This window comes from Raphanus sativus, unplaced genomic scaffold, assembly GCF_000801105.2.
Source record: "Raphanus sativus cultivar WK10039 unplaced genomic scaffold, ASM80110v3 Scaffold1539, whole genome shotgun sequence".
NCBI lineage: Eukaryota > Viridiplantae > Streptophyta > Magnoliopsida > Brassicales > Brassicaceae > Raphanus > Raphanus sativus.
The window spans coordinates 1-21,357 of record NW_026616848.1 but is presented as its reverse complement, the minus strand read 5'-3'; the positions used below and the strand labels follow the sequence as shown (position 1 = coordinate 21,357).

Here is a 21,357-nt window from a genome sequence, read left to right as displayed (position 1 = left end):
CAATCAAGGGGCACAGTGCCTAACAACCTCTACTAGAACTTTGGTTATCTTTCTAATGAATATGTGTATTACGTATTTTGTGTCGCGCATAAGACATTACTTATGTAAACTTCACAGTTTCAGTCAATAAGCTTTTTGGGTGTTTCATTCAAAGCAGTGACATGTTTGTTAGGAACTGGTGTGACTCGAAAGTACACTCAACGAGCTCCCTCCCGATATGTCTTCCAAGACAATGCAAGCAATCACAGATCTTCTAATATCTAATCTAGGTATCGGTTTATCCCTAACGATGAACTCAAAGTAAACTCCAGTAACTTCAATAGAGCTGCTATCCATTCTTTATCAAATTTAATTGTTGTCTCAATAAGACAAGACATACTATCATCTTTATTTTCCTCTAATTTTCGTTTTGTCTGCAAACACACATGTTAGATCATCACTTGGATGATGTATCGGTACGGTTGTTCTGGTTTCACGGGCAATGATATCAACTTTCTACAAACCTGACTATCCAATCACGACCACTGCTCACTTGATTACTTGGACTTCAGACAAAATAATAAGGAATTATCACACACTACAGTGCACGGGTGGGGTGACAAATTACTAGTTTTTGGGTCAGTAGTTTTGGGAGGGTGAACCGGTCTATCCAATTACGCACATTGGTCATCATAACAGGGGAAAGCTAGCTCGTCACTCTTCACCGAGCCAGATGTTAAAGTTCATGAGTTCATAGCAGTTCCATTACCCACAAAACAGATATAAATGAAAATGAACGGTTGCTCAAAAAAAAAATGAAAAATGAACGAGAGCCTGACCCAAAACCTCCACTGAAGAACAACCATAAGCTTTTAAGTAAAACAAATAACTAAAGATACAATCTCAATATGATACAGACCCAAATGATGAAACATAAACAAACACAGTGCTCATAAATCATAAGAAAGAGAAACACATCAAAGCATATTCTTTAAGAGCACACTTCTCTGCTTCAAACCACAGATAATAGAATGTTCCACACCACAAATATTGCAGAGAGAAACTAAAGATAAACACACGCTTTCGTTCTTCGACCATATATATATATAAAAAGCCTTTTTAACATGCGACACACCTTGAACCAGACGCAGACAGGACGAAGGAAACTTTGGTGTTTGAGTTTCAGATTTTGTCAAGCTTCTCTGCCTTCACAACCGGGTTTGCTTTAGCTATAGCTTCTTGCGCAGCGGCATGGTAATTGAAGGAGCAGTTATGTATGTCTGCATAGCGGTGCGTCCCGCAGAAGAGGTCACCACAGCGACATTTGAATCCAGTCAGACCAACCCGTTTGTTGCAAGTAGTACATCGGCTTGGTCCTTGCTTCGGTTTCGCTGCAGCTGCTGCTTCTGGAGCTACTACCTCTGCGGGAACTTGAACAGAGGATGGCTGCACAGATACAACCACCGGCTCAACGGATTTGGTTTCAGGATCAACCAGCGCAGCGGCAAAGGTTTCCTTTAAGATGTTGCTGGATGATGATGAAGAACCAGACACTGCAGATGCAAACTTAGCCCCCTGTTCCTGTTGAAAGAGGATGGTCTTGTGACACTTGGAACACATGTTCATTGTGGCAGCGCTTCCGAAGAAACCGCAGTTGTTGATGCAAAGCTTGGGACCTTCAGGTGGGCTTTGGCATCCTGTCTTGTCGTGGTCCATTTCTGCAATTCAAAACAGCCATCTACCTCAGTTTCTCAAGTATGAAAAAGACATTTTTCTAGCACCACAATAACTAAATTCACTAACGTCTCAGATAAAAACAGCACAGTCCTTATAACCATAAGCAAACGAAGATGTTGTTTTCAACATAGACTACCATTATACACAATCTCATAACCTATTACCAACATCTTATGGAACCCTTCTAATGGATTAAGATGTGGAAAACTGAGTGAAACAAGCCTAGAAACTATTAGTTGTGCTAACATTAAAAACCTAAAGCACAAACAAATACTCCTAAACTACAAGATATGCAACCAGACTGCAAAATATCTAAGCTACACTGCAATATCAGGGGTATCATTCCACCTGATATTCGATAAATAGAAATGTAAATTATCTCTTCCCAGAAATGAAATGTCAGAAATTAGCCTTCTCTATCAGCACAAAAGCTAGGAACTTTATCAGCAAATTTTTTAAACATACGAAACCCACATAGTTCAATCTAATTTCCATCCAACACTACCTTCCTTGTTAGAAATGAACCTTTGGAATCAGCATAAAAGCTGAGGACTTTCATAGCAAATGATTTTCAAATTTCGAAACCACATAGCCTAATCCTAATAGGCCTAATCTCACTTCCATCCAACACTAGCTTTCTTCTAGTAGAAACGAAAAGTACAAGAATATAGCCTTCCACATCAGAAGTTAACGTTTGATATCAGTTTAAAAGCTGAGGACTTTCATAGCAAAATCATTTCAAATCTTGAAAGCATACAGAACCCACATAGCCTAATCTCACTTCAATTCAACATGCAAAGTAATAAACTTAAAGCTTAAAAAGTGAACCCTAAATATAAAACTAGAAAATCAAATAACAAAAAAAAGCTATTCACCTGATAGCCCGAGAAGCCTTGATCGATCAATCAGTCCCTAATTCAATTGGAAAAAAAGAGACAAAACACATCACCATAAGTCGACAGAACACAAAAGGGGGAAATCGAAAAATCGAGACCCAGAACCGATATGAAACAATATCAAATCAAAATAGAAAGGAAGAGAAGAACAATTTACCGTGCGAATCTCTCCGAAGAAGGATTGGTTCGTCTCTGCTGGAGAGATCCAGCAGAAGCTGAGAGAGGAGAGGTTAGAGACGAGAGGAAAAAAAGGTTTCGGCTTTTCGGGCTTTTCTAATCTTCGATATTTTTTTTTGTAAGAGATGTTTTTTATATTTCATTCACACCGTTTGTGTTAAGAGTCGGCTACACGTGTACGTATCTTATTCGCTGCTTCTTTTGATTTTTTTCTCTCTTTACTTATTTCAAATTTCCGTTTTCTTTTTCATCTTTTTGAGATTCAAAGTATGGTTAGCTGATATCAGACTTTTCTCTCTCTTTGCTAGGCGATTTCTAGATACTTCTGGAGAACTATTGAAACCGACTCATTCTATCTTGCTTCCTAATCCAGATCGAAATCTCAACATGCAATCCGAGGAACAAGATCAAGAGCATGATCTGAGCCATCAGATCTACCACCAGCAAGACCAGATGAAGACGATTTGGAGAGCGATGCAGGAATTGAAGTTGGGGGCAGACAAGCCGAGATGGTCAACCCGAGAAGAAACTCAAGCAAGCTTCGAGAAGGACCATAAGCTCTGTCTGGTGGCAAAAGGTCTCAACCCAGATCATCGAAACGCACCTGGATTAAAAATCTCTCTACCAAAGACATGGCAACTGGTTGGTAAAGTGGAAAGTCAAATCAATGATGATGAGACTGTTAACTTCTACTTCAAAACAGAGCATCATCTCCTTATGGTTTTAGGAAACCAGCCCTACACTTACAGAGGATGGTTGGTGGCCATAGATCGTTGGAGCAACAAAGGAAGCCCATCTTTCTTAAAGTACATCCCTTTCAAGATCCGCATACTCGGGCTACCTGATACTTACCGTCGTCACAGCATTGTGGAGGATCTTGGATCAAAGCTCGGTCATGTTGAAGAAGTCACTATTGTAGAACCTACATCAAACAGACCGGCTCGAGTCTCAGTGAAAGTCCTCTTTGATGTTGATAATGAGATCACACTAGCAAGGACGATTGATATCATAAAAGATCAACCTCCTGTGCAACTCGAGTTCCGTTATATGGGTCTGCAAAAATTTTGTACCTTATGTGGTAGTCTCAGACACGAGTATGAGCTGTGTCAGGAGTTCCCTAAGATGAAGCAGAGTCAGTATGAACTGATGGACAAAGGTACCAACCCGTATACAACTGCTGAAGAAAGAAAAGCTGTTATTGGAAAGTATAATACCTTAAGGAGGTTGGCGAATCATCTGGAGTGGCGATCTCTATGCAACTGGAGCCAACACAAGAAGCACAAGCAGCAGTGGGATTCTTAACGCAGCAGGAAACTATCACAATACAAACTACACCACAAGCAAACCCGACTGAAGCTAGAGGAGAGCAAGGAACTAAGAGAAAAACACCTGAAGATGAAGAAGATGTGGAAGCAACACCAACAAAGCGGCTTGAGATAGAACAACCAAACTACGGTTCGGCGGTTCTCCTTAAACCGCACGACCATCCATGAGGCTATTACACTGGAATTGTCAAGGTTTAGGAAGCCCCTTGACAATTCCGCACCTCAAAGATATCAGGAAACAGTATAATCCTGATATAATGCTTCTAGTAGAAACCAAGAATGTAAATAGACTTGTAGAAAGCTTAGCTACTGAACTAGGATATGGGAATGTAAAAATAGTACCAGCTTGTGGTAGTAGTGGGGGCGCCGCCACTTTTTGGAATGATAGGATCAAGGTATCTTTTTTGAATGATCCTACTCTGTATCATACCAATATGTGTGTAGAAGATGGCTCTAAAACCTTTTGGTTATCTTATATATATGGAAACCCAGTTACCAAGTATAGGCAGATGCAATGGTTGAATATAATTGAATCTGAGAATGCAGAATTTTTGCAGGGTAAGCCCCGTTTGATGATAGGTGATTTCAACGACATTAAAGGAGGTGAAGAAAAACAAGGTGGTATCATAAGGTCAGTAAGCTCATACTCTCTGTTTAGACGCATGCTTACTACCTTAGGAATGAACGACATAAAAACCGTGGGAGGGAAATATTCTTGGTATGGAAAGAGGTCCAGTTATACTATAATGTCAAAGTTGGATAGAGCTATTGCAAACTGTGACTGGTTAGATATTTATCCCATGTCTTCGGTATCCCTTTTACCCTGGATTGGCTCTGATCATAGACCTTTACTGCTCAATACCGAAAGAGATAAGTGGAAGAAATCTAACTTATTTAAATATGATAGCAGATAGAGACTTTATCGTGGGATTTTTTAGACAATAAAACAGGCATGCACTCAAGAATCAACCAACCTAGCTGCTGGTGATATGCATCATATTATAAAGCAATGCAGGAAAGCTCTATCCAAATGGAGAAGCAAGCACTCTACAAACTCAGGAAAGCTTATTCGAGAACTGAAAAATAAAATCCAGCTAGCTTATGATGCGCCTTCTATTGATTATGCTTATCTATCAGGATTGAAGATACAACTCCAGCTACAATACATATTAGAAGAGGAATACTGGAGAACGAAGAGTAGAGTTCTGTGGCTTCAACTGGGTGATAAGAACACAAAGTTCTTTCACAACAAGACAAGGCAGAGAAGACACTACAACAGAATCACTCACCTTCAAGACGATCAAGGGAAGTCTCTGTCTAAAGACAAGGATATTCATACTCATATTCACAACTACTTCACAAAATTATTTGCGGCCAATGGAAATAGCATTGACAACTCTTTAATGGCTGGTATTCCTGAAACAGTAACAGCAGACATCAACATGAAGCTCACCTCCCCAGTGACAGAGGAAGAAATCAAAGCAGCGGTATTCAAGATGAACCCGGAGAAGGCACCAGGACCTGACGGCATGTCACCAAGCTTTTTCAGACATCATTGGGAAGCCATTAAACCAGGTGTCATCTCATTTGTTAAACTTTTTTTCGAGAAAAATCAGCTAGACCCTAGAATTAATCATACTCACATATGCTTAATCCCTAAGATTGAAAACCCGACTTCCATCAAGGAATCTAGACCCATCAGTCTGGCTAACGTGGCATATAAGAAAATATCTAAGGTGTTAGCTGAGAGATTAAAACCATGGCTTCACAAACTGATATCCGAAAACCAATTTGCTTTCATTCCTGAGAGATTGATCACTGATAACGTACTTATAGCCCACGAATTACTGCATTCTCTACACACTAAAAATTTCAAAAACAAGTATATGGCTTTGAAATTGGACATTTCAAAAGCTTTTGACAAAGTTGAATGGTGCTTTATAGATGCATTAATGAAAAAGATGGGATTTTGTGATCAATGGAGAGCATGGATCATGAAGTGTATAACCACTGTAACCTACTCAGTGCTGGTCAATGGGGAACCGACAAAAACAATATTCCCAAGTAGAGGACTCAGACAAGGTGATCCCATTTCCCCTTATTTATATATCTTATGCGTTGAAGGTCTCTCAAGGTTAATCAAACAGAATATTCAGAGCCATATGATCCATGGTTTTAAAGCTTCTCGAAATGGTCCTGCAATCTCTCATTTACTATTCGCAGATGATTCCTTAATATTCTGCCAAGAAAATGAGAAAGAGAGCCGCAACCTGTCCAGAATCCTCCAAGTATACCAAGAAGCTTCAGGGCAGGAGATCAACTACAACAAATCCGCGATTACTTTTGCAAAAGGTACTCCTTCCACATTGCAAGTAAATATAACAAAGCTATTTGGTATCACAAAATAGAAGGTTTTGGTAAATATCTAGGGCTTCCTGACCATATTGGTAGAAGGCGTAAAGAAGTCTTTCAATACATCACAGAAAGAATTAGAAATAAGCTAGATAGCTGGTACACCAAATTTTTGTCTCCAGCAGGGAAAGAGATCCTCCTAAAAGCAGTCATCACAGCCTTACCAACATACACAATGTCTTGTTTTATGCTCCCTAAAATATTGATACAGGAGATAACAAAGGCGATGAGAAATTTCTGGTGGTCCACAAGTCAAGACCGGCACTCTATACCTTGGATAGCTTGGAATAAGGTAACTCTATCTAAAAAAGAAGGTAGTTTGGGATTTAGAGATATGCAAGCCTTTAATAAAGCTCTACTTGCAAAGCAAGCTTGGAGACTTATAACCCATCCATCTTCTCTATTAGCTAGAGTTTACAAAGCAAAATATTTCAGAAACACAGATTTCTTGGAGGCACGAAGCTATCAGTCATCAAGCCTCGCATGGAGGAGCATAATCCAAACTCAGCCTTTAGTCCGTAAAGGAATGCATTGGGCACTAGGAAATGGAGCACATATCAGAGTTTGGAAAGACAGTTGGCTGCTAGGAGGAAACTCTACTACCCCCAAGGGACCTGGTGAAACAACCCTCCTCAACCTTACGGTACAAAAGCTTTTCATTCCTAATACTAAAATATGGAACCTCTCTCTCTTAAATAGACTGTTCTACGATGAAGATGTTCATAGAATCATGCGTCTAAGACCGAGTATAACAGGTTCAGAAGACAAGCTTTATTGGAGATATAGCAAGACGGGCTCTTACTCGGTCAAATCTGATTATCACCTCCAAAGACAAATAGATAACGAGCAAGGGGAATCATTTATGGAGACACAACACAATGACCACAATCAGGTTCATTCCCCTTCCCAAATACAAATTAGAAATCAGCTATTACAAAAACTATGGAAATGCAGTATCCCACCAAAAATTAAAATATTTTGGTGGAAACTGCTACATAATGGTTTACCAGTAGCTGAAACATTAAGAAGAAGAGGATGTAAAGTACCTTTAGACTGTCAACTGTGTGGGGAATATCTAGAAACTCTAACTCATATGCTGTTCAAGTGTCCTGTGACCAGAGAGATATGGACACTATCCCATACAGATTTGACTGAGAAATTAGATACTGCTCATGATCTTCTATCATTTGTACAGGTACTTTTACAACAAAAAATGGAGGAATCAAAGAACAATCTAGCATTGTTCCTTGGATGGCGTATATGGAAAATGAGAAACAAGCTGCTGTTTCAGAACAAAAGGGAGCACATAACCCATACAATCAACGCAGCTATGATGGATAAACAAGCGTGGGATGAAGCTGTCAAATTTAACGAGCCTCCAACTCAAACTAATCGCCCACCTCAACCTACTTCCATAAACGACATCATAAAGGAGAATACAATGCACTACTGCATTGCTGATGCATCTTGGAAATCTTCCACTGAACCAGCTGAAATAGGGTGGTCCTTATACAGCAAAGAAGGCACTCTACTCATCCAAGGTAGTTCAGCAATCCCACCAACAGAGTCAGCACTACAAGCTGAAGCGATGGCTACTCTGCTTGCTGTTCAACAACTAAACGCTCTAAGCTACAAGAACGTTATGTTTCTAGGGGATTGTGCTCAACTGTTCAAGATGATGAAAGAAGAGATGAATAGGAATACATGGAATGAAGCATCAATCATCATCCAAGATATTCTCAATTTAGCCAGCACAAACAACTTCACATTCAAATATGTACCTAGAAACTTTGTTGAATATGTTGATCAGTTAGCAAAAAGAGCTAGGATAAATACTCAACAATATGTAATATCTTGGCTCTGAATCATTGTAATCTTCAAGATTTTAATGAATGAAACAGTTGACAAAAAAAAAAGTATTGTTAGATGTTTTTAAAATATCTAACTAAACATAATATTAATTTTTTATCTAATTATTTTAAAAGATAAATAAATTAAGGGGGATGTATTCAACTGAGAGTTTCAGGTGATTTGTATTAAAATGACAAATCCACTGTTATTCAAACATGAATTTTAAAAACTCATTTAAAATCCACTGTTATTGAACTTGACATTTCGTAAAGTACTCTGAAATCCACTGTTATTGAAAATATTTTAAGTTGTGGGATTTTAAAGTTTTGAGGTGATTTTAGGGTGTTTGGGTGGAGTTTTTTGAGGTGTTTTAGGTGATATTCTAAAGTAGTTTAACAAAAATCACCTAAATCTCTGCAACTTATTAAAATCATCTAAAACTCCATTAAAAATCAAATCACATCAAATGCTAAATTGAATACATACAGAAATTAAACATAGATTAATTGGAATGTAAATTTTGAAAACCGTAAGACTAGACGGTAAATAAAGTGACTTTTTTTTTCTGAAAACTGAAAATTCAGACTGGAAAATCATGACATCAAAACCAGTGGTGGTGGCCTAGTGGCGCTTGAGGGAATTAAAACCCAATAAAGCTCATTACTTTCGACTCATTTGAATGCCCAGGAGAAAATCTATCCGTGGGCTGTACATTTATCCGGGAGTTAGGTCTGTGTCTTTAATAGATCCGGGTTTAACCCTTTTTAGTTTAGAAAAAAAAATCATGACATCAAATGTGTGATATTTTGTTTTTTTTTAAGAAAAGAAGAAGTTAAATGAAGGGTGAAAGAGTCTTTTAGCGCATTTCATCTCCTCCGAAACCTAAAACCCTACACAGCCGTTCATTTTGCTCACCATCTTACTTCATAATTCTTTTTCCTGCAAGGGTTTATACAAATCTCAAAATCCTAAAGGGGTTTTTCAAGGGTTTTTATTTTTTTTTCTCAAAACACTCTCAGCCGATCCAAAATCGGCGGGAGGTCCTCTACCGCGTAGTTCCAGATTATATATGTGATGAACGCAGAGAAAATGAATCCGACTCCTCCTCAGGAAATGGATGAAGTAGGAAGAAGAACAAGTAGGACGAAATCGAAATCCCTGGCGGCGGCGGCGGCGAGAGTAGCCAAGATTCCTCCTCAGCCGATTGAGAAGATCAGTTGTCGTCAGAAGCTGTTGAGCTCACAGTACATTTTGGCAAAGGTTTTTAGAAAGGATGGTCCTTCACTTGGTTTCCAATTCGACCATCTTCCATCACCCCGCCGCAGCAAAGGTACTACAATTCTTCAACAGAAAGGAGAAGAAGAAAGCGTGGCAAGAAAGAGAAAGGTATTAGTCGAATCAATCCTCTTTCATAACCCTAACTTAGTTAGTTAGTTAGTTAGTTAGTCTTCGATTGATCTTTGCTTTTAGGTTTCCACGAGTGAGGATCAGGATTGCGGCGTTGTTGTAAAGAAGAAACAATACGGTATTGGCAAGGGTTTGATGACAGCATGGCGGGTTATGAATCCTAATAGTCACGATAGAGCACCAACATTAGCTGCTCAAACCTCATCACCGAAGAAGAAGAAGAACAACAACAAATCACAATTAGCATCAATCCTGGTACTCTATTGGTTGTTTTACCTAATTTATCTTCTTTTTTTTGTTAACTGCATTTTTTTTTGTTTGCTTTCTTCAGAAGCAGAAACTGTTGCAGAAGAATAAGAATAAGAATAAGAAGTCGCCGGAAAAGAAGAGGAATTCTATAAATATAGAGGTAGCTTTTGATCTCTTCTTCTTCTTGGAACTCTTGTTTCAATATAGCCAACAAAGATTTGATTTTTGACACTAATGTTCTGCAGACCACCACCGAATTAAACAAAGATGAGACGGCAGCATTTGATGAAAAATGTGAGCTTGGGGAGGTATTTAAAGAAACCTGTCAAACAATTTCGATACTTGTTGATGACGAGGATTTGGAGCGACAGGAAGGACTTGTCAATCCTCCGTTAACTTGTTCATGCCACCATACTAGTGCTACTAGTAGTGGATCTTGTTTTCTTTGCAAAGGTATGTATTCTGAGAGAGAGTGAGAGACTTTTCTCGTTCGTTCAAGTACCTTTTGTTACATCTGTTTTTTTGTTTCCAGATCATTTGTTGCCCAAGTTTCCCCCAAATTCTGTTGGCATGAGGCTGCCTTTTGCTTTGCATCCATGGAACTCTTCTCCAGAGTCTGTCAAGAAACTTTTTAAGGTGTGCACTTGGTGGTTATTTCTTAATAATTACCATTTCTTGCCTTGGAACTGACCTCTAGTACGTATATATGTTGACAGGTTGTCCATTTCCTGTATACTTATTCAGTAACTTTTGATATATGTCCCTTCACAATTGACCAGTTCACACGCGCATTTCATCATAAGGTGGTTGGTCTCTCTTTATTTGCAAACAAAATGGTCAATCTCTTAGGAAATTGTTTCCACATCCCGTTCACTTTTTCTTAAAATATCATTTCCTCTTTCTATGCTTCAGGACTCCTTGCTCCTTGGTAAAATTCATCTTTCCCTGCTCAAGTTGCTTCTGCTTGATGTTGAAACCGAGCTGCAAAGAGGATCTTTTTCATCCTTGACTATATCATGCAAGTTTCTAGCCCTGCTACAGTCGGTATGCCCAGCTATTTTTCTCACTTGGCATACTTCCGATATCTAGTTTGTTTTTCTTATATTGAGAGACAGGTTTTGATATTCTCCAATGATGTGATTTTCTTTAGGTGGAGAGCCAAAATCTTATTCTTGATATGTGGAAGGATTCATTAAATTCTCTTACATGGGCGGAGATATTGCGTCAGATTTTGGTTGCAGCTGGTTTTGGTTCAGTAAAGCGGGCTGTTCAATCAGAGGAACTAAGTAAGGTGCTGATTTCGTGCACTCTTTTGATTCGTTGAAACACTATCTGTCTAATCTATTTGATTGGCTTGCAAGATCGAAAATATAGTTCATTACATAAATGCCTGAAAATGCTCTACTACTTCTCTTGTCCTTTTCATCTTAATCTATTAAAAGTGAAGTACAAATTAGAATTAACCCTTAGTTTTCCTAAATAATTAAAAGTCTATGCCACTAGATTTTTTATCATTTAATTATATTTCTAAACTATCCAAATTTAATTTCCTTATTTAAACTGAGTTATTTTAACAGATTTTTCGTCTAATGTATCAAAATTATTTAAACTAAGATTATGAAATCTTACCAAATATCTAAACTGATATTTTTAAACGTGATTATAAAAATATCTAAATTGATATTTTTTAAACGTGATTGAAAGAATCTTTTTTAACCAAATATTCTAAGAATAGATTTCCATATTCTCATTGTTCACTAAATCACTTTCCAATATATTAAGCAAAAATTACATGTTAAATATTCGGTAAATATTAATTTGTTTTCCTAAATTAAATTTGATTTAAATACACTTCATTCACTTTTCCATTAAATCAATGTCAAAAATATATATTTTTATCAGCTTAAAAAGTACTTTTTATTGGACAAACAATTAATTGAAATTAAAATATCAACTCTTCATTTAAAAAATCTGAACGAGAAAGTATCACCAAATTTGAACCAAAACTGGATAAATATCCAAGCGGATTTATATTATTCAAATTTATATGATATATTATTTTTATATGTTATATTATTTTTATTTTTAGATTCAGGAAAATTTAAAGTATATATAAATTTTTAAAATTCAAAAACAATTTAAACGGGTTATCCAAACCTGTAAAGATCCGCATCAAACCGGGACCAAAATTTATAAACAACCGAATACAGCTGGAATCTTTAAACTCAAAAAACTCAAATCTGAATAGATTTTAATCCAATTCGAGTGAGTATCCAAATATCAACCTCTAGCTTAGTCAATGTAAAACGATCAAATATAATAAGATACATCATTTAGTATAAATAAAAAAAATTAAAATAGAAAATTACTACCCGTGCGGGCGCACGGGTCAAGATCTAGTTCGTATTAAAGTTAGTTCATATACTAGCATGTTTTGTTTATTAGGGTTAGTTAGCATCTGGATACTGAAGGTTCTTGCTCAATATTCTCTTTTTCTATACATTCTCCTGTGCATGTTCTATGTCGTTTATATGGGTTTTATTTTTTATTTTCTGACGCGTTATTGGTTGATGTTACCTTTCTTCTTCTTCCTGTAGGAAAGGAGACTCATGAAAAAGTATGGCCTCCGTCTTGGAACATTAAAGGGTGAATTATTTAGAGTGCTTAACGAGCAAGGCAAAAATGGCTTGAAAATATCCGAGTTAGCTAGTGCTGCAGCAGAGGTATTTTTTTGTACTGTTCTCCTGCTTTCTGAAATCCTAGATTATATCTAATAGAATAGGCTCTGCTGGTTAATGTTAGGTTGCTGCGCTGAATCTTGCAACTGCATCATCAGAAGAACGAGAGCGTTCAATATGTTCAACGCTGGCAAGTGATATTACAATATTCGAAAAAATATCTGAATCTACATATCGTGTACGTGTTAATTGTTTCTCTGAGGACCATGACTCTGATTCGGGCGAGGAGTCTGGAAGTGTTGATGATGATGAATCTGGTGATGAGATCGAGCGTGTTTCAGAAATTCGAAAGGCTAAGTGTAGGAAAAGGCGGAAGATGTTGGAAGTATGCAGTGAGATTGATGAAAGCCATCCTGGAGAACCGTGGCTGTTGGGGCTAATGGAGGGGGAATATTCAGACTTAAGCATTGAAGAGAAGTTAGATGTTTTCATGGCTTTGATTGATCTTCTTAGTTCTGGTTCCACTATTAGAATTGAGGTAACTAACTAGAACACATATATTTCTACCAACTCTTAAAGTGCTGAATAACTTTCATAACATGAGTGTGAGATTTGTTTCTGTATATAACTTAAAAACTGACCCCCTTCTCATATGCGAGAGTTGAGAAAGTTACACTTCTTGGCAACACATAGATTTTTCTTATTTTTATTTTATAGTTTTTATCACAACTGTCTTTGGTGCTGTGTGCTAACTTTGATCTTGTACCACAGGATTTACCCAGAGCTATGGTTGACTGTGTCCCTAGTATCTACAGTCATGGTTCTGGTGGAAAAATCAAGAGAGCATCCTCTTCTAATCAGTACAGTTATCCACGCGTATCATGGGTCCATGGAGGAGAGCGAATCGAAGAGCTATCTTCTAAATCGTCTGATTCTCAGCCAGTTGATTCATCATCAATTGTGGGGGCTTTTACAAAGCTCGCTGGAGATAATGTTCACCCTATGCAATCTGTATACCTTGGTTCTGACCGTAGGCTCAACAGGTACTGGCTTTTCTTAGGCCCATGCAATCCGAATGACCCTGGTCATAGGTGTGTCTACTTTGAATCTTCTGAAGATGGTCACTGGGAAGTTATCAGCCACAAGGAGGTGATGTCAATTAAATGAAAACCCCTGTATTGCAAGTATTGTATGATTCTGTGCCTAAAACTTTTACTTGGGTGCAGGCTTTACGGGCACTGTTGTCAGTGTTGGACGATAGGGGTAGACGGGAAGCTCGGCTTATTGAGTCATTGGAGAAACGAGAAAGTTTTCTCTGTCAAGCTATGTTAAGAAGAATTGATCATTTAGTCAGAGAGGACAGTTCTTCTTCTTCACCGGTTTCTGATATAGACAACAACAACCTATGTCTGAATGAGATTGCCAATGATCAACAACAAGCAGCTATAGTATTTGAGATGGGAAGTAAGAGGGAGAAAAGCCGCCTTGTTCAGGAGTTTGATGAATGGATATGGGATAATTATTATCTTAATCTCAATGCTGTTAAACACAGCCGAAGATCCTACCTTGACTCACTTACTAGGTGTAAGAGTTGTCATGATTTGTATTGGAGAGATGAGAAGCACTGTAAGATTTGCCATGGTACCTTTGAGCTTGATGTAGATCTTGAAGAAAGATATGCGATTCATGCAGCCACATGCAGTAGGAAGAATGAAGAGAGTAGTGATTCATTTCCGGATCATAAAGTTCTATCTTCCCAGTTGCAATCACTAAAGGCTGCAGTGTATGCCATTGAGGTCTGTCGATAGTCTTTCTTTTGCCTTTTTACTATTTTCCCTTTCTTTTGTCTTAAAGAAGCCTGAAACCTTTCTTGGTTTTGTGTTAATAACATCATTTTTCAGTCTGCAATGCCTGAAGATTCCTTGATTGGTGCATGGAAAAAGTCAGCTCATAGGTTATGGGCCAAAAGGCTTCGACGAAGCTCAACTTTGTCTGAAATTACGCAGGTTTTCATTTTATTATGCAAGTTCCTTTTTCCCTATTGGTAGTCCAAATTGATTGTTCTCTAACTATTTCGTGTTGCTGAAGGTGATTGGCGACTTTGTTGGGGCAATCAATGAAGATTGGTTATGGCACTTTGGTGAGGAAAACGCATTAATGGGAGAAATTATAACTAGCTTCCCTTCTATGCCTCGAACAACTTCTGCGATTGCTCTCTGGTTGGTAAAACTGGATACCTTGATTGCTCCTTATGTGGTGGAAAAAGCTCAACCTGGAGGGAATCGATTGTAACAGGGCCAGAAATAACAAGTATGATGTTACTTCTCTATCATCATCATCTGTTAGTACTAAAGTTTCTCTTGTCTAGCTCGTTTTCTGTTTCATCTTGAGACCAACCACTTCCGCATTTCATATTTTGGTCATCTAATAATTTAACATAGCTTGTTTTCAGTTAATTATGTCCTACTTGATTTCCTGATGCTGTTTTTGAACCCTTTTTTCTTTCAGGTAGGCGAACGTATAAGCAGTAGTTGTAGCTCTCATCTAGAAATCGCGGAAGGGGATACACGCAGGAGGAAACTATGTATAGAGAACAGATGTTTTGTTCCTGCATTAAGTGTTTTTTTTTTGATAAAGATATGTGTATAGACATTCTAGGAAGTAGCAGGCAGGATCAAATTCGGTTTCAAATTGTTCTGTTTGCTAAAATCTTTTTTTCATTGTATGGGAAAAACGTAGTTTTATGTGCTGGTGAGCATTTTGGGGTTTGTTTTGTGTAAAATAAATCGATCATCACTGTGTTATGTGGTGATCTAACAATATATCTAGAGTTCGATCCGTACAAACATTTTCTACAATTATGTGTGTTTTGTTTATGTGCGCAAACATATTATTCATAATTTCATATTTTATATATTTATTACGTTGTTTTGTATTTTTTTTAACTACCATAAAAAAAAGCATGTTACAAACTAATGTTATCACCTGAATAATGTATTCGTCGACTGAAAAAAATATTTATGCTATCAAATTTTGAACTTTCATGAGCATGTTACAAATTTACTTAAGGCAGTAAATAATTCAGGTAAAGTAAAAAAGAGAAAAAAACAATATATGGATTTTGGAATATGAATTTGAATGGTCATCAAATATGCAAACCACAAAGTTAGTCACCAAAATTATAAAGTAAAAAGGAAACTAAAATTTTAAAACATCTAATATTGATAATTAAATATATTTTTTATTAAGGTTACTATTGTAATTAATCATCTAAAAATCAATATGATCGCGAAACTTATAAAAGTAACTTCTTAAATAAAATCATAATATTGGTTAATTATCCTATTTTATTTTCTAAAAGTGCTTTTCACTTTGGAAAAAATAATATCATTCACTATTAAAACGACTAAAATTCATAATGTAATATTTTTATATAAAAGTTTTTTAAAATTATATCTACAACTAGATGGTTTTTCGTGCATGAACACGGATAAAAATTTAAAAAATAAATATATAGTAAAATTATTAATATTCTAATTCTAATTTTAGTTTAATTATTTTATTTATATTTATGATTATTTTAAATAATATTATATTATTTTAATCACACATATAATTGGATATATAACATCTAGTGTATTTGGCTATTACTTGTATATATATCAAATTGTATTTACTTCCCCAAATTTAGCCATAGTAATTTTGTGCTGAAAAAATTAAAATTTTGATTAATTTTTTTCTTGCATTTACACTTTTATTTTGAGAATAAAAAAATTAGATAGTTTAAATTATTTATTTTATGGGTTATATTGAGTTACATATATTTCTTCGAACCCAAAACACAATCACTCTTGATTCTACTTAATTATATTTGATCAATTTTATTTATTGCAATAGTTGAGTTTTCATCTTAAATCTGCATATATATTTTTGTAAATTCTTTTGTATAATTTGATTTTTTGGATTAAAATAAGAGAAAAAAAAATTATGTTTGGTAGAAAATTTTATAAATGAAGATAAAATTTTGAAACTCATGAACGGATATTAACATCTATAAAATAATTTTTAAAAATTTTAAGTGATTTTATACTTTCATCAACGGATACTCCGGCTATTATGTAAATCTGGTGGTTTAGTGACGATGGTGGACCAGTAAATGAGTGTTGACATGTAGAAGATGATTCTCCGACTATAATATATTTGGTGATAAAAATTATAGAATAGTATATTTTCATTAGTGTACCTATTGTGTAAGATTACAATATTAGCTAAGATATAATCTCTTCTCACTCTTGTATTTATATATTATTTCTGTGAAAATCAACAATCTATCGTATTTTTCAATAGTAGCAAATCAAATAGTATGGAACAGTTTGTGTATTACTATATTCTTTGTAAGAAAAGGAATAACACTTAAATTTTGCCCAAAAAAGGAATAACACTTAAATTTCTACTTTTTATTGATATTGATGAATGTATTTCTTGTTACTATGCTTTAATCACCTATACATGTACAATCGGTATTATTATCACCATCGATTGCTTGACAAAAAAAAATTATTTTACCACTTTCTAGTTTAGAACTCTAAGTCTATTCTATAATTATATTTTTATTGTATAGTTTAATATTACATAATATATGTACTATTTTCAGATTTGATATTTAGGTTTATGGTTTACAATTGGATTTTAGATTTAGTAACTATAGTTTAGGGTTTAGTACTTAGAGGGAAAGGGTGAGGTTAAGATCTGCATTCATCTTATTTACTATGTTATTCTTAATTACTTGTTATCGAAATGGATTACAATATTTAGAATAGATTATTTAATGAAAAAAATATTTTTATTTTATCCACACATAGTCACATGTACTAAACACGATAACTACGTGTAAATATGAGTACGACGTGGATATTTTATAATGCTTCTAGAGTGAATAGCAAGCTGTAAATTTTAGCCATATCTCAAATTGTTCACGTCATCAACTCGACCTCTTTATGAAACTGGGTAATTGTTAAAGACAAGGATATAACCGGATAATTTGGGTCATAAATGGTAGTTAACTAATTATATCAAAATTAGTGATACTTCATCTCCATTAGTGTTTTGTAGCCGGACTAATTTCTTATATTGTCCCAATCCAAATTTAAAATTATGTCTGTATGTATAATTTTTTTTGTCTAACACCTTGTGCATAATTTTTTTTTGTCAACACTTTATACATAATTTATTAAGACCACAAAACAGTATAAAAACAACATAAATTTTTTTTTAGAAAAATCAAATTCCATAGTCTACTATCATATAAAATATAAATTTACTTATATATTTAATTGTTAATAAATTCATAAATATTGTTGAAAAGTCCAACAAATCTTATTCTAACTAAAAGTGCCTAATAAATAATATTTTAACAAAAAACCCACAAAATTTATTTATTTATCAATACTAATAATTTTTGTTTTTGAAAATATGCCCCATTAATTTGGATGATAAGCATAAGTCCAACAAATCTTATTCTAACTAAAAATGTCTAATAAGTAATATTTTAACAAAAGAACCCATAAATTTATTTATTTATCAATACTAATAATTAGTTTTTGAAAAATACGTCCCATTAATTTGGATGATAAGTGCAACAAATCTTATTCTAACTAAAAATGCCTAATAATTAATATTTTAACAAAGTAACCCACAAATTTTATTTATTTATCGATACTAAAAAAATTGAAAAATATGCCCCATTAATTTGGATGCCTCAATCTTTGGCTTGGATGGCTTCCTCTCTACGCGGCCTGTGTATATTGAGCAAATTCTCCCTAAAATAAAATAATTAGAGGAAAAAAGAAAGATAAACAGGGTTTAATGAGTAGAAAACCACATCACGTGTTGTGTTGAGCAAAGGGGAACTAGGGAGCATGTCCATAGTAAAAAAAAATTAAGGGAACACACATAGTAACAACATAACTAGAATATACTGTATATTTTATGTAATATTACATTTTCTGTCCCTGACCAATTAGAAAGCTTGATTAATTTGTTTTCTTATTTTCTTTTTTTCCTTTTCTTCTCTCTCTTCTAGTTTTGTTTCATTTGTGGGGTTTAAATTAATTAGATTCAGCTAAATATTAATACTAATAAAAACATATAATTTATTTTACATATGCCATATTTTAAATTTTTTCAAACGGATATAATTTTTTTTTTGAAATGTGTAAGTTATTGTTAACGAACAGGATGTTCTATTCTATATTACATTTATAGAATAGTCCATGTTTATAACAAAATTCATATATTTGTGATAAATCTATATTTTTATTATGAATACAATATTTTTTGAAAATTTATAATCAACACTTGTTTCTTAAAACAATTTTTAGGAATATACAATTTCTTTGATATTTCATTTTTCTTCTCCAGCAACTAACATAATCATGTATAATATATTGTAAACACTATAAATTACTATTTTATTTATAAACATAGTATAGTATATTATAATATTTTTCCTCTCCGTTATGGGAGAATGGTTTGGGTTTAGGGTTTGGATTAAGGTTTTACGGTTTGGGTTTAGAGTTTACGGTTTGGGTTTAGGTTTTAGAGTTTAGGTTTATGGGAGTTTAGGGTTTAGGGTTTAGATTTTGGGTTCAGGATCTACGGTTTGAGTTTAAGGTTTAGACCTTCAAGATTAGAGTTTGGATAGCGCCGTTATGGGCGATGGTTTTGTTTTATAATTTAGGTTTAGAGTTTGGGTTAAGGGTTTGTGGTTTGGGTTTAGGGTTTAGAGTTTGGGCTTAAGAGGGTTTAGGGTTTAGGTAGCTCTGTTTGGATCTACGGTTTGGGTTAAGAATTTGTGTTAAAGGTAACCAACATCAATTGGTAACCAACATCAATTGTCATATTATTCTAAATGAAATATAGTATATTTAGAATGAAATTATTCGTGTGACTATATTATATACTGTGTAGTATAGTATGCCAATTTTATCTTTGAGATTTCAACATTACGTGCACGCATTTGGAGATTTTGGTCATGTTTTATATAAATTATCTCATCCATCTTGAATTACTGTAGTATGGCTATATTCTTCATTTTTTTGCCTCTTATGAATATTGAGCAAATTCACCCTTGAGCAAAACCCATCACATCCCCCAATGTGCATGGGGGTCGAATAAATCATTTCATTTTGATAACAATCCAATAAATTCAGTAACTTCTCACCACATATCTATACTATTAAAGCAGAAGCATATTGATATTTTTACTCTTTTTACCCTTACTAAGAAGTATTTTTTTTGTATTCATTAAGGGTATTGTGGATATTCTGCGCCGGTTTCCTAATTCAACTTCGGTCTGTAATTATTTCCATGTTTGATACTGCATCGTTTTAGTATTTTCCAACCGGTCATGTTTGAAACTGTGTCGTTTTTTAAACTATTTAATGGTTTGGTTTTAAACCGCTTTTTCCTAAATCTAATCTCATCTACTATTGATTATTTTCTGATTCGAAATGATAATAGGGTTGAATATTATCGAACAGAATTAAAGTTTTCGGTGAAGTCGTTTGGTTTCGTTATGAGTTTGGTTAGACTGGTAAGTTATTTAAATTCAATAATAGCATGCTGATTATTCTTTAAGATTTTAGTTAATTCTAAAATTATTAATTTTGACAACAATCATTATCATTTACAACAATTTTGAAAAATATAAATATACTTTAAACAAATTTCCAACTTATGATCACCGACTTTGTCTTATCATTAAAAAAAAATCACAGTACTAAAAATATTGGGTTACCAACCGGTAACCCGTTCAACGGCAGGTCCGAATCGGGTTTCAAAACACCGATCAAAACTATAAAACTGTTATATTGATTTATATTTAAAATATCTAATTGAAAATTAAAAACCTAAAAATACATTTACAATACAGTTTTAACCGAAAATAAACTCGGATATAAAATACATATATGAAATGGGTTATATAAATGCATATAGAAGACGGATTATATAAATGTGATCATCTAAAGTTTTCACCCAAAATAAATCCGCGCTTTGAAAGCGCGGGTCAAAATCTAGTATTCTATTAAAACAGAAGTACACTTTAAAAATACCCCTTAGTTTTTAGTATTATTTACAATGATATGCCACTGAGCATTTAATTAATCTTCCTATATTAATGCTTGTCTTTTTCAGTTATTTAATGTGTGTTTCTTAAAAATTATTTGTCTTTTTTGGTTTAATTAATGTATTTCCAAAACCAAATTCTATTTAATGTGGATACTTTTTATGATTTTTTATTTATTCTGTTTAATTAATACATTTCTAAAATCGAATTCGAAATAAAAAAAATTGGCAACAATAATTAATAAACCTAACTTATATTATTCATTGTTTTTTCCCCTATTTTCTTATATATGTGTGTGTGTTTGGAAATAATTAATAAACATAGCTTTAAATATTTAACAAACATTATTATTTTTAAACATGTAATTATAATTTTATTATTTATTAGTAATAACTAAAAATAAAAGTCACATTAAAATAATCATTTATATAATATATAAAAATATTATGTCACATATATTTTTCATATAAATAATACAACAATGTAAGTTCAGTATGATAAATGTTGAAAATATAAAA

At 34.3% G+C, this 21,357-nt stretch overlaps 4 protein-coding genes across 4 annotated transcripts; 3 read left to right on the top strand and 1 right to left on the bottom strand.

The window, feature by feature from the left end:
* Window positions 1-831: 831 nt before the first annotated feature.
* On the bottom strand, window positions 832-2,883 carry LOC108823023 (zinc finger A20 and AN1 domain-containing stress-associated protein 2). Its single transcript, XM_018596249.2, has 3 exons — window positions 2,770-2,883; window positions 2,592-2,628; window positions 832-1,697 (listed from the first exon to the last, which is right to left on the bottom strand). Exon 3 carries the CDS (start codon window positions 1,693-1,695, stop codon window positions 1,162-1,164), a length of 534 nt encoding a protein of 177 aa, XP_018451751.1. The 5' UTR covers window positions 1,696-1,697; window positions 2,592-2,628; window positions 2,770-2,883; the 3' UTR covers window positions 832-1,161.
* A 293-nt stretch (window positions 2,884-3,176) lies between these two features.
* On the top strand, window positions 3,177-4,091 carry LOC108820385 (uncharacterized). Its single transcript, XM_018593334.2, has one exon. It carries the CDS (start codon window positions 3,177-3,179, stop codon window positions 4,089-4,091), a length of 915 nt encoding a protein of 304 aa, XP_018448836.2.
* A 2,431-nt stretch (window positions 4,092-6,522) lies between these two features.
* LOC130504391 (uncharacterized mitochondrial protein AtMg00310-like) lies at window positions 6,523-7,462 on the top strand. The gene is made up of 2 exons (XM_056999011.1): window positions 6,523-7,169; window positions 7,282-7,462. The coding sequence occupies exons 1-2, from the start codon at window positions 6,702-6,704 to the stop codon at window positions 7,363-7,365; spliced, it is 552 nt and encodes a 183-aa protein (XP_056854991.1). The 5' UTR covers window positions 6,523-6,701; the 3' UTR covers window positions 7,366-7,462.
* Window positions 7,463-9,277: 1,815 nt separating this feature from the next.
* LOC130504392 (homeobox-DDT domain protein RLT3-like) lies at window positions 9,278-15,569 on the top strand. Its single transcript, XM_056999012.1, has 15 exons — window positions 9,278-9,763; window positions 9,848-10,039; window positions 10,116-10,193; window positions 10,279-10,486; window positions 10,566-10,669; window positions 10,750-10,836; window positions 10,946-11,077; window positions 11,184-11,324; window positions 12,631-12,756; window positions 12,836-13,249; window positions 13,483-13,860; window positions 13,938-14,507; window positions 14,613-14,717; window positions 14,800-15,021; window positions 15,220-15,569. Exons 1-14 carry the CDS (start codon window positions 9,452-9,454, stop codon window positions 15,001-15,003), a joined length of 3,051 nt encoding a protein of 1,016 aa, XP_056854992.1. The 5' UTR covers window positions 9,278-9,451; the 3' UTR covers window positions 15,004-15,021; window positions 15,220-15,569.
* The last annotated feature ends 5,788 nt before the right edge of the window (window positions 15,570-21,357 follow it).

Coding starts and splice junctions, on each gene's coding strand:
- LOC108823023 (XM_018596249.2), bottom strand. CDS start 1,695: ATGGACCACGACAAGACAGGATGCCAAAGCCCACCTGAAGGTCCCAAG.
- LOC108820385 (XM_018593334.2), top strand. CDS start 3,177: ATGCAATCCGAGGAACAAGATCAAGAGCATGATCTGAGCCATCAGATC.
- LOC130504391 (XM_056999011.1), top strand. CDS start 6,702: ATGTCTTGTTTTATGCTCCCTAAAATATTGATACAGGAGATAACAAAG. Junction 7,170..7,281: donor CAACCCTCCTCAACCTTACG/GTACAAAAGCTT, acceptor CGAGTATAACAG/GTTCAGAAGACAAGCTTTAT.
- LOC130504392 (XM_056999012.1), top strand. CDS start 9,452: ATGAACGCAGAGAAAATGAATCCGACTCCTCCTCAGGAAATGGATGAA. Junction 9,764..9,847: donor GCGTGGCAAGAAAGAGAAAG/GTATTAGTCGAA, acceptor CTTTGCTTTTAG/GTTTCCACGAGTGAGGATCA. Junction 13,861..13,937: donor AAGTTATCAGCCACAAGGAG/GTGATGTCAATT, acceptor ACTTGGGTGCAG/GCTTTACGGGCACTGTTGTC.